Genomic DNA, 13,657 nt, shown 5'->3' on the forward strand with positions numbered 1-13,657 from the left:
TACAAGGTGAGAGTATACGTGAACGTGGGTGTGCAGAGGTCCTATGGAAATTGTTAAAAGCTTTTCTCTTTCTTTTTTTGACAGCTGAGTGCCTTATGGACGAAGCTGAGTTAAGGAGTCCTGCGTGTGTTATCAGCTGTGGTGTAGGAAAAGAACGACGAATGAAAGAAGAGAATTAATACGCGGTAATTAAGTTTTAGGAAATATTAGTTCAAATGCATATACAGTATCTTATATAGATTACATAAAACAGACATATCATATTTTTTGTGTTCCACTGGAAAACAAAATACATTTGTAATTCACATTGTATTGTTAACTGTGGGCATCTTAATGGACTCCAACGTAGCTGGCTGTTGGAAGTGATCATTCCATGATCGTTTCCATCGCGGCATTATCGTAAAGTCATTGACGTGCCAGTATTCGGGCACGTTGTAACGCGAGACGAAAGGCTTCCTTCCCGTAATAAATCACACAAGGACCGAACGTTCTCTCGCCTTGTGCCATTTCGGTTTCGTGCTCACCGAGACAATCGTTGCCAAATGGTTTCGCGAAACTGTCGTATTCGCGTAATCACCGCGCGTAAAAGCGTTATAGCTTCCACGATCGAGCTTAAAGATTTCTGCGATGGGCTTTCATTCGTCGACGCGATACACGCTTGAAAAGTTTCATTGCACATTTACCGTCTTTCACATTGGGAATCGCCAAGTAATTCTTGTGAAGGATTGATTAATAACAGACAGAGACGCGTATTGTCATCTTTAACTAAAATCTTTAAATATCAATGATTAATTTTGTAATGTGTCTTGAAGTATTTGGAGATTTACGTGATATTTTTACGTTTTTAGCTAGATTCGAATAACTACGAGTTGTACGATGTGTTGTTATATGATTGTTTTCATGTAAAAAAATATTGTCACTCATTTTGTTCAAATTCATGTTGACGGTTTACAGAAGGCTTATTATATAACAGTTAAGAACACTATACGTATGCATGTCTTCGTTTGTATGTATATTAGGTCAACATTTTATGTAAATAAGGACGGAGAAGCTTATGGAGCAGGATAACATTTTGTGGCTAATGTGGTATTTCTTCTCTTTAAATTTTAAGAGGATTTGATATACGCTTTTTGTGGAGATTAAGGGATACATTCAAACGGGATAACGTACCTCTCGTAAGCTGTCTATACGAACTGAATATTAAACAAGTAATTCTGTATTAAATATGGTATTAAATATATCGCATTTTTGTCATTTCTGATGTTTTGTTTACTTTCAACAAGGTTTTTAATCATTCCTGAATAATACAGGCAAATGAAGATACTGGAAATCAAATTCTAAGACAACAACTTTAAAAAAATAAAAAACATCGATAAAATGATTACCGATTGGGATAAAACGGATTAAAATATTATTAAAGATTTATGAAAGATAGATGTCTAAAGTCAATTCGAAGTTTTATTTAAAATGTTTATGATTCGTTAGAAATTATTCTATAATAATTGTAGTATTTTTAAATGTTTTCCATTATGTGAAAGTACAATATTTTGATCTTATATATTAACATATGCACGATGAGAGTTTACGATGTGCATAATTGTTAATAAAAGTTGATTGTGAAAGCTTGCTTTTTAAGTACATATTCTACCATTCGATTAATTTTTCGACGATTTTCAAGTCGTATACGGTTATTGTGTGGAATACACTGCCAAACTGGAAGCAATTTTATACAAATTAATACGTTTACTTTCGATTTAATTAAGCCCGATCGAACCGGTACTGAGTGTAAAATTAGTAAATGCGTAATAATGAAATAAAGGAATTTAAATGGATTTTAATTACCTCGTTCGGATACCCGAGTATTACATTTCAACAAACTCCTCGTAATAAATGTAACGTAAGTTAACCCAATATTTCTGTCAAATTTGATTACCTCATATTCGTTTTCACTTCTGTAAAGAATTTTAATGGAACGGTATATTGGTTTCAAATTTTTAAACATTTGTATAATCAATTTTGAACATTTATAAAAATTGAAATATTTATTTAAACAAATTAAACTGGTCAAAAAAAGAATACCCTCATGAAAATATGGTACTTGTACTTACAATGCTGAGAGCGTGCATGATGCATGATTGCGTGGTGTTTTCGACATGCATCAATTCGTCGCATTCCTCGTGATCCAATCCGTTCACATCAGATCGTAGTTTAATTGGTGATAGAGCTGCCTCGTTGTCTGTTGATTTGCCACTGTCGGGAGATGGTATTAATTCGTGTCCGTCCAAATCCTCTTCTTCGGCGCGTTCTTCGCAGTCGGACGCTTTGGTTTCCTATCAACAAACACGGGAACAATCGATTACGCTCAACGTTTCAATAATATTTGTATCTAGATGAAAATTTTGAAACAACGAATCGAAAAATAAATACCTATTTATCTGTCTCAATAAAAATAAAAATAATATATTGTCTCTTTTATAACCAAAACAATAATCATAATAATAGTAATAATACTGTAGTCGAGGATTATCATATTACGATTTTATTCACTCGAGGGTAACATTAAATTCATATTAAATTCGGTCTTTTTAATTCGAAAGGTCTATATGCGGGTGGGTAAAAAATGAGGAGTCTGAATATATCCGAGGAATTGGAAGTGCACGGTCAATTGAATTCACCAAGTTGACCTATTTCATGTTCCTTTCGCGATGAAATAGAACTGCAGCAGGTGACACTGTTCCACTGATGTGTGTCACAATAGTGATAAGTTAAGCTGCTAGCTCCTGTATTTTTCTCTACTTGCTTTCATTCGGCTGGCTGACCAAACCGGACCTATTCTACTTCCATTTTTGCTCGTGCTACGTTTCGTTCAATCCTCGCACAGTTTTCGCGTTGATAATTCAGTGTGCACATGCTTCTAAGGAAGAATTATTCACCAGGCGTGTTTTAAAAATAATATAGCTATATTTACGTAATTCGATGAATTAAATAATTTGATTATTTATTCGTCATTTCAGAAATAAAAAAAAAAGGAATAGTATTTAGCAATTGTTTTATTTATCTTGTGCAGAGAAGATATTTTAAACAATTGTTCAACCTCATTAAAATACCTAAAACCTTATAATTTGAAAAATATTTATGATTGATCGCAGAGTTAATTGTTTTATTAAGTTGATCTTCGATAAAGGAAAAAATAAAATTTATTAAATATATTATCTAAGCGTTGAAGGAACTGTTAAAAAATGAATTATATAATGATACCATACAATAATACAATAATATAAGAATGCATAAGATATAATATATAATGATATAAAAATTAATTGTATAAATGAATTATATAATAATCGTCATCCAGAAGGAAGAAAGTATTATTAGTTAACAATGAAACATTTATGATAAGGTCGAATTCAGTAAAATTAATATAAAGCCCAATTCTTCGAATCGTTGACAATAAAAATAATAATGGGGCTTTCAAGACCTGGAATTCGAAATGAAGGTTCCTGGTTCTTGATAGGTCAATCCGTATAACTTGTTCGTGCTCTGGAGTTGACATATCGACAGAGAAACATATGATGAAGTAATATTTTACCAAGTTGCCTACGCCGTTTCCGGCGACGACAGGCTGTCTTTCTTTTGTTACGGAATTTCGTTCCAGTCCCGAAGACTTGTCTTAAGCGCCGAGCTTGACGATATTACTACTTACTACTTTTCTTCTTCACAGAGGGGAATTCATATTGTTTAAATTGACTGCCATTGCTGGAACTATTGCTATCCGGTCAATAGACTAGTGTTCTTATTTTACGTACTTTTAAATAATTTCACGATCGATGTTCAGCATTTGTAGGAAATATTCAGAGGAATGAAAAATGTTAGAAACTGATTTGAAATACTGGAGAAGCAGTATTGTCTCAAAATAGTTTTGCCTTGGAAATATTAATACTTTTACTACGAATCTCATCGACATTATCAAAGTGAATACTAATTATTTTTGTTAAAATCGAAGAAATAATATTTTTAATGGTATGTTCAAGAGAAATTTAAATGACAAACGTAGCCACGAATGAACACTAGAGGTGACATGTTTGCAAGAAATTATTCAGACTTTGTATAATATATGTAAAAGAATAGAAAGTAGTTTTACATAAGTTAAGGTTTTCATATCACGTCGTGAATTTTCTTCTTCTGGAGTTATCCACCACGATAATGAACCAAGAAGTCATTCGCGCGTTATCACACGAAGAACAAGAGCATTAAAAAAGTTTAAACTGTATCGAGAAAGTTTTCATCGAAAGACATCACAAGATGAAGCAATCTTCACGATTCCTGAATATTTAAAATACATTTCGTTATGAATTCGGGATGATCATCTGTCGGAAATATATTTTACGAAAATTATTTTTACTATTCCACCTAGAAGAAAGACAAGTTTTGAGCAAACTTTGGTTGCCAAAGAAGGCGTTTTAAGCTTCCTTGATTAAATAAAATCACTGTTTATTTACTCTTCCTTCATTCTATTTATAGAATAGAATTTTGAAGTAAATTCACGAGTTCACTTCGAGGTGGTAGAGAGACAAAGATTTGTAGGGTTTGATAATTAAACAAAAACAACGGACGAAGGGGAGAAAATTGTGGGAGAAAATTGTGGGAGAATCTTATCACGCGAATGAGAGAGGAAAACTCCATTGTTGGTTTGACGTTTTGACTATCCCCGTAACCGGAACCGGAAATACATCAAGAATTGAAGCTACGCGAATAGAAGGCATCTTGTTTTATTTTCAAACCCTTTCAGCTGGGCTTGTTCATTCCGATAAGACTACTCACTCATCGTTCGCAGCTTCGCTTTTCGGCTAACAAAAATAACGAAATAGAAAATCCATTGAAGCGAAATTACTTTTCCTTTGGGTGAATTCAATATCCGTGCTGCGTATAATATGCAGAAGAAGGTTGCCAGAATCGTATCACTCAAGGTATTCTATTTTACACTTCCTGCACGATGACATTTTGTGTGCAAAATGATATTGAAAATAGCAGCTAAATATTTGAGAATCTTATTATGTGTTACATTTAGTTTCATTCAATTGTAAAATGAATTTAACTGCTTACACTTTACTAATACTTCAACAGAATAGAAGCGAGAATTAAATTAAAATTTTAAATAATTTTATTCTCTTTAGTATGCGTAATAAAATTCTCAATATTTTTTAATTTAAATTGATTTTTTGCATAACAACAAAGCTGCAATGAAACGTACCTGAAAGTCTTGCGGTGACGGTGATGATTCTTTCTGATGCTGGGTGGGACTTTGGGGTGGACTAGGCGCAGATCTTGGACTTTGAGGCCGAGTTCCCAGCTCGTAAATGTTGATCATGTGAGCCGCCTGAGCGTGAACCATCAGTTCCCATGCTGATGGGAAAGATACTTTGCAGAGAACGCAGAGCAAAGCTGTCGTGGAATCCCCTTTGGACATAAAGTGTTTACGCTTGTAGTCACTCTACTACTATAAATACACGAATCATCTTAATTCTATGATCAAACGTATCCTAATATATGATTTCATCCTAAATGTCATTTATCAATACGCTGGCTGGCAGCGTGTTTATGGTGACACGTTCAGTATAAATAGCTTAGATGTCATTCAAGCATTAATAATACGTTTTAGACGTTCCATTCAAATAAACGTAAAAATGTAATACGTCTATTTAATACGTTATTTAATTAAAGATAGAATCATACAAAAGAGCAACGATTTTTATGTTTGGATCATGATGAGAGTCTTTATAACAGGTTCTTTATTGAATATTACTTTGAAGAAGTAAAGAAAACAAACAATCTTTTATTGTCTAATTCCAATATAGTATGTGGATAAAATATTGATAATTCTAGGTAATTCAAACAGTTTGAACTGAAATTGTTGAACATTTGGATCTTCTTTGTGGATCCTTTTCAAGAATGAAATGATTGTATTGATTGTACATTCAACAACGATATATTTAGCCTCTCTTAATTATTTCTCACTGACTTTTTGATATACCAGCATAAACTTTATTTTCTAGCATTGCTCGCTTCGTTCAACGTTCCTCGAGCAACCGAAAATCCTTTTGCTCCGATCGTTCAAGGCACACCTCGTTTTAAACAAACCTAAACGGTCGAAAATATTTTCCACGAACCAGATTCGATTCCTCGATCCTAAACAAACCGTTAAGCGGTCACTTCCAGTAACGCAGCTGCGTTACCCGATAAAACGCCAAAATACAATTCCCCGTGGAAAAGGAATCGTAACGCTGTGTGGAATCACTTGAAACAGTTCGAATTTCATTTTTACACCTGCTCTGTTCAACGTGACATCGATGACACCTGTGCAAATGGTGACAACAAGCTGGACAAGGGTGTACAGAAAGTTCCTAATGGAAACTAAAAAAAAAGGAAATTCATGATACTAACACATAGTTACGCGTGTTTCAAAACAAGGAAATTTATAGGGTGACCAGTTCACTACAGAACACATCATTTACAAGAACATGCTATATAAAATTGAGATTCCGAGTACAAAAATTTATATGTAGCTCGTTTTCAGTACTACGCTATCGAATATTCATTATCAGTTTCAAAATTGATCAGCCAACAATTGTAATGCAAAGATTGTCGAAATTCTGTAAAATTTTTACACAATAGCGAACATAATAATGAAAGCTTCAACTCCCCCGGGGTTTTGGCTACAAACACCCTGCATTATGGGCCGAAAACAATGGAGATGGCAGCATATTTGTCTGCTTGCACATTCAATAGTGGATATGTACCACGTTTGAAAATAATGAACGTACTGGGATTTGTAGATCCGCGAGCAAAAATGTTTGCAGAGAGCATTGTCCATAACCACACTGGTAGCGCCAAGCAACAAGCTATGGGAATGTTTAATTGTTATATGGGCCTTAACTGATGGACCAGAAATGAAATTTTATATACATGAATTTCTTTTCGTGTATAATTATCAACGCGTTTTTCGTGAATTTAATAAAAATTAATGTCAATATATCACACTGGAAAATATATGAATAAAATAATCAAATCAAGAGTAATTATAATCTGGTTTCATTTTTCTGTTTTCTGAATGAATGCAATATAACTTCTATACCTATCGTCAAGAGAGATAGAAACTTCATGTACACCCTGTACTTTGCAATGGACTGCGCTCTCGAATTCCGACGAAAGTCGAGGCTTTATTGGAAAATTTCTTAAAGGCTGAAGCGTCGCGACGGAAATCCCAGAATTCTTTGCGAAAGAGCAACTGGATCGGTCGATGAGACGCGTTCGAAACGGGACTGCCTCGAACTTTTCTTTCAAGTACATACTTGGGGCCGTTCCGTTGAAGGTGTGACATTTACATGTAAACCGCAGCTTGCAGTAATTTCGCTTGTGCTCGAGTAGCTCTCCAAGGTCAGTAAACATTTCTCTGCAGTTGCCGCAGATCAGTATGTCCGGGTTGCCTGAAACACACAAACAGCGATTCGATTTTCAATTAATTTCGACTTAACCGTTGTTCGTCGAGACGGGAATTCGTCGTTTCAATCTGTCAATTGGGTCATTTCTCCAACAAAAGAAGGCTTTGGGTCTTAGTGCGTCACAAAACAATGAAGGGGTTTTCTGAGAAGAAAAACATCCTATCGCGGAACATCCTTAAGTATGGTACAGCAGGTGGCGGTTCGCGATCAGTTAGTTTAGTCAGTTAGATTTTCAATCTCTCTAACTCTTGCGCGAAGTCTGTAAATTTATAGCTTGAAGGTTTGGAGAGGTCATTTTAAAGCGTCGTGACGAAATTCTTAAGAGAAACACTTTGAAAATAATAAGAATTAAATATAAGAATGCAATCTTTATTTTATTCAACATTGTCATTAAATTGTCTCTTTCTTTTCTTGTTTAAGAGCAAATTCAAGAACAACAGTAATACAGAATAGGAAGTTTTCTTTCTCGAGTTAGAAAAGCTACAGATAGCCGACGTTATCGTTCGGGTAAAAGCAAAAAAATAATCAGTTAATTTCAAAATATAAATTAAGTCTGAAATATAATATTACTAAGATGACATCACGTTAAACGCCAGAGGAAGAGGGAAATCACAAAGTGCAGAAACTTCCCAGTCCTGCGTCTTTCTTTTAGCAAAACATCAACTTTTCCTGCGATCAAATGTACCTTGAATCTCAAAACTTTGCTTTAAAATAGTACCGCACAAGCTGAGCCTCATAAAGCATTACTTCCTCGAAAACTGTATGAGATAAAGATAGCATTCTTTATGCCTTAAGGCTCTCTAGGACCCTGCGCATGACGTACATAACTGTACAGCTATTGTATACGAAGTCGCTGCTCTTATTTCTCTTATGGAGAATGATCGAGTGCACTTTTCAAGAGTTTGTTTAAAAATTAACCATTGCTATTCCTCAGTTCGTTAACTGTAACTTTAAATAATACATTTTTGAGTACACAAATTATTAATTATCGTTTTACTAAATTATGCAAGAATTATGCAGACAAGGAGCAACCAAGTATTACGGTGATCATAGTGATGTGTATCATAGTGATTTAACCAAAATATCACTATGAAATGCATTTATAAATATACCATTCTCTTTTGAAGCTATTCAATTGTCCACGACGGTACGTATTTTGTTAAATAAAGAACGTGCACGATCCATACTGTTCGTTGAAATAAAATCGTTGCGTCGTTCCACTGATTCAGATGAATCACCATTGAATCGCGTGTGTTTACAACAAATTTCAATCCCATTTGGTGGATGAATTACTCTTCACGCCGTCCGTGCAATTATGTAACTGCAAAACTTTTATTTTAGCTGAAGCGTGTCCGATAATCTAAAAGTTTTTAAATGAAAACACAAATGGCGGCTTGTATTCGTGTGTCGCTATCTCGTTTCGTGACAAAAATGTTTACCAAGCTCTTCAGTTTTTACACATTCCTATATTTAAAGCTCTGCCATCCAACGGGACACACTCATGATCACAATTTCGAGCTAATGAACTGTACTCGGACCTGCCATAAGCTCCGATAAAAGTACGTTTGGCTATTGTGAACAAAATAAGAGATGCTATCTTTTTTAATCGATTGGAATTTATGTATTTCTTTTAAGTGTTTTTAAGAAAAAGTAATGGTAGTTAGTGTTGTTTTACGTTATTTTGTCAATGAAATAGAATTATGCGTAAATTCCATAGAGTACTATAGGGTGACATTGCATAGGTAAAGTTCAAGGTTTCAATGTTTGAATAATAAAATACACCAGACAAAGTGGTCGCGATGGCCATATTAATTTAAATAAATATATAAATAAATTATATAAATTATATCCATCGGATAGTTCCATATACCAATTGTATTTTATTAAAAAGAAAATTCTAAAGTCACTTTTGGAAAATCCTATACTAACAAACATGCTACTATTACCTTTTTTATTTTGCAAAATAAACTACTCATTTGTGTCTTGCATTATCTTCACATTTCTCGATGATTATTATTTCTTTATAATAGCCAAATACTTGTATCAGATCTCATTGCAGGACCATGCGTTTCAGAAGTTTCTGAATTCTTCACTCGATTCAGTCCTTTTTTACTCGGGGCATTGAAATGTTTCATGAAACATGGTGGTACTTACTGTATACTTTCAGCTGGTTCAAGTCCGGTACAGTGGCCGTGTTCGCAGCTGGTTGTTGTTTCTGTTGCTTCGGGTGCTGGGATCGAGTTGGCGGCATCAAACGGGGTCTCTTCAGTGGCGGCGCCAAACGGGGTGGAAAAGCGGTCGACGCATAGTAACTGAAAATAAACTTTGAACTGAGCACGGGAATTCTCTGGGGAATATTGAATAATTTTTTTTGCGTGTCGTGTTAGCGTTTCGATATACAGAGTGCTCGGTAAATGCGAGCGCAATCTGTCAGGGAATGATTCCTTGTGAGAATTTAGGAGCGGCTTTTGTTTATTAATAGAGAAGCTTGTAAATGTGAAAATAAAGACAAAGTTTTGGAACTCAACATAAGCACTACTTATTACGTTTAAAATATAAGTTTTAATTGTCTTCAGAACCTATAGATATGACAAAGAAATTTACATTTACTAATCAGAAAAAAACCATAATGAGATGTTTTAATTAAGATTTTTAGTGAAGTTTTAAATCGAGATTTCAGACGATATATACATTTTAAGTGAAATTAATTGTAATGAATGAATAATTTAGGTAGGATAGAAATAACACTACAAAATGAGTTGATTAAAACTGAAGAGAATAATCCTCAGTAATCTATTTAAATAAAAAAATTGTCACATTTGTGGGTTATGAAGATGACTCGAAGCCAGAACCAAATAGTGTAGTAATAAATAGTGCTTGTCGTGAGGCCAGCCAAATGTTGATCTTTCTTTGTTTACATTGTGTAATTGCTATGGACATCGAAATACCTGTGTATACAAGTTAAGCGTGTTCAAATTCAGCCATAATGCCAATATTGTGACACGAAACGCTAGTAAACCGTCCAGAGAAGACGCAAGTGTATCGATAAATATTCGTTGGCGGAATAATTAGTTGGTTGTTTGAATCATAGTCGGTACTTTGTTACAAGCGAGGTATTCCGATCGAATACGGGCGCGTTGCGGATTATCAATTTTTTCACTGGCTTAGAGTCACGTGGAACGACCAGAATATCGTCACATGACACGTACACGCGACGATTAACGAGCTGACCAATTAAAACGTACGAAATTCCACGACAATGCGCGATAATTAGTCGACGCTAACGCTCTGAAGTTGCTACCTCTGGCAACTCCGCTTCGATTTTCTCAAATACCTTTGACCACAACTGTGAATCGTAACAGTGAAAACTGAATCCTGCACAGAATTGCTACCGTGAGTTCTACAAACGAAAATTGTGCACGCATCGCGAACCAAATTGCGCCCAGAACTTTAGACGACGCGAAATATGCGAAGCTGATTAAATTATTAACCAATTATCCGAAACTACTAACATTTGTGTCCTTGAGAGGTTCGTCTAAATTTGTAGTCTCCCAAAATCACGGCACTTCAATTTTTGTTTTCGATTTAAAATTTGGTAGTTATATTTAGTTGTGTTCTTATAAACGAATTTTTGTCGAGTACGAGTAACTTGTTCCACATGTATAAAATTCACTAAATATTATTACGCGTTAATAAAGAAGAACTAAATGAAGAAGACAATGCTGATAGCTAAAGCAAATGTTACACGGTTGTTCTGACAAGAGATTTTTTCAGTAAAATTTGATTTATAAATAATACTCTCATTATATAACGGCAAACAAGATGGTGGTAAACCAAAAAATTGAACAAACTTTTGTTATGTCTAAGTATAGTTATTAAATCGAATAAATTATAATATTCAATAAATGTACAGGATATAGCATTTAAAAGATGTAAATCGATTTATTTATCACCTTTTGTAGCTTTTGCAAGCAGCAAAAGAAAATTTTGACAGTTATCGAGTTGATTTCGATTCAAACGATACGGGAGCATGTATTTCCTTTATGTGAACGTCAAATCTCAAATCATTCTATTTATTGGTTCCCGCGATGTTACGTCAACGAGCTTGAAAAATGTCGTTTCGAGAAAAACGGCTTTAAAGTGGAGTTCACAGAGAGTTTAAATCGAACTCTGATAACTTTTCCACGTTTCCGAATTTCGCTAAATTCTTTTCAAAATAATTCTATCAAGAATTATTTTAAGAATAACGAAACAATTTTGTTTAAATTAAGCAATAAATAATCCAATCTTTATTTTAGAGTTCACAATTACAAATTAGAATTCGATACTACTTAATCAGTTTTAAATAATTTTCTAAAGTCTAGTGATGTCCACCTACTTGATAAAAAACAAAGAAAAGAAGTGTTTCGAAATTGAAATCTTATATTTGTTTCTTCTTCTACTATACATTCAAAATTTGAAAAAATTTACAGAATCCCACCTTACAGAATTCTAATTTCTAAATAAAAAGATTCTTTAAACCCCTTCTCTAGCTTCTGAAACAACGAAAAATTGAATGAAATTCGCGATTTTCACGTATTCTCTCAAATTAATCATACATTCTCAAACATACATTCATTATTTATCTATTAGATATATTCCTCTACCAGTAAACCGGTTAATATGTAATCGTACAATCTGTTGTTTTCACGCTTAACGTAGGAATGCTAAACTCCTTCACACACAGAAGGGTGAAAAAGTTTCCTCGGAGAATGTACAAATTACACATTTAATCAACCCATTTGGACGCTAAAGCACGTCACGTGTTTGCACGCGAGCTGTGCCGCACGCTTCCAAGCCAGCCTTTCGATTAAAAGCCTCGGGGTTGAAGTCTCGAGTCCTTCTTCGAACTTCTAATAAAACCAGCTAAGCAACAAGCTCGTCTTCGCGACGTTAATTCCCTCCGAATTCCATCGACTTTCACGCTGCTAACTGATAACGATTCAAAAGGTGTCCGTCCGAGCGTCCTCTTAACTGAATTTAATCGGATGTGTTTAGACTTTTGATAGAATCGATGCGACATTGTCGCGTCGCGTGACAAGGCACTCCTGAAACTTCTAACTGGGCGGAGAGTTCGGTTTGTCGAAACGAAAGAAAGAGAGGCGGACAGACGCACACGTACACGTACAGAATGAAACAAGAGAAGCAGAAAAGAGGAATCGCATCCCCTCGTCGTATTTATCCGACTACGAACTTCCTCCGTCTGTTCTGCAGCTTTTGCACCCTGAAGCTTCCCTTGAAATAAAACTTCTTCTGCTGCCTCCTTCTCTTTCTCCCTTTGCTCCTCTACTTTCACTACTTTTGCGTTCTCCCACCTTTCTTCCTGAATCTTCGAGCACGATTCTTTCTTCCTCCGCCCCCTTCTCGAGGACCGTCACGGGCCCTCTTCTTTCCTATTTAACGCGTCTGCGTTTCCCTCCGCTTGTTTATAGTTTCGCGGTTTTTTATTTCATTTCTTCGACGCTCGAACGAATTCCCTTCGAGGTATTCGCGGATTTCTCGGCTCGTCATATTTCTATCTTTATACTTATTATAGTTATAGTTTTATGTTTATATATTTTGTTGTTTTTTCTAGACTCCAAATATTTTGTCGACAACACGAATGCAGTTACTTGGTAATATAGAATATTTAGTACTGTTATGACTAGACTATAGATATTACGCATTCATGGCGTACGCAAACATAAATAACATATGCTAAATGCATCCAGAATACGCAATTATACCAAACGAGATATTAGTATCGCTACGTTAATTTACGAAATATATTTTATATTTTGCATATGTTTTCCATAATGGCATCTATCATAAATGCTTAAAATTCGCAATCTAGCTATGACGGTTATTTAACAATACGTACTAAACAATGTTCAATTTTTGTGCGTTTGAATTGTAATACATATGGACGTTTATTTGTTCAAATCATAAAATTGAGATATTGGTCAGTTATACAGTTTTTATGAAGAATATAATTATATTTAATATGAACATTTAACGAGCACAATGTTACATTTTGGATGTTTCCCTTTCATGTTATCCCCCTTGCAAGAGTTGTGGTTTCAAAGCTTTGTCCTTAACTAATGACTTTATCATTAACGTCGTGATCCTGTCTTGGTACA

General features: G+C 34.7%; 1 protein-coding gene across 2 annotated transcripts in view; it reads right to left on the minus strand.

The window, feature by feature from the left end:
• LOC128886057 (uncharacterized) overlaps positions 1–13,657 on the minus strand; it is a 346,337-nt gene that overhangs the window by 7,695 nt on the left and 324,985 nt on the right. For both annotated transcript variants that reach the window (XM_054140597.1, XM_054140598.1), the window contains 4 exons: positions 9,654–9,811; positions 7,350–7,484; positions 5,252–5,457; positions 2,109–2,330 (listed from right to left, as the gene is read on the minus strand). In XM_054140597.1, the coding sequence (XP_053996572.1) occupies positions 2,109–2,330; positions 5,252–5,457; positions 7,350–7,484; positions 9,654–9,811 (721 nt within the window). The remainder of the gene's footprint in view (positions 1–2,108; positions 2,331–5,251; positions 5,458–7,349; positions 7,485–9,653; positions 9,812–13,657) is intronic.

The sequence above is a fragment of the Hylaeus anthracinus genome, unplaced genomic scaffold, assembly GCF_026225885.1.
Source record: "Hylaeus anthracinus isolate JK02 unplaced genomic scaffold, UHH_iyHylAnth1.0_haploid 11982, whole genome shotgun sequence".
Taxonomy (NCBI): Eukaryota; Metazoa; Arthropoda; class Insecta; order Hymenoptera; family Colletidae; genus Hylaeus; species Hylaeus anthracinus.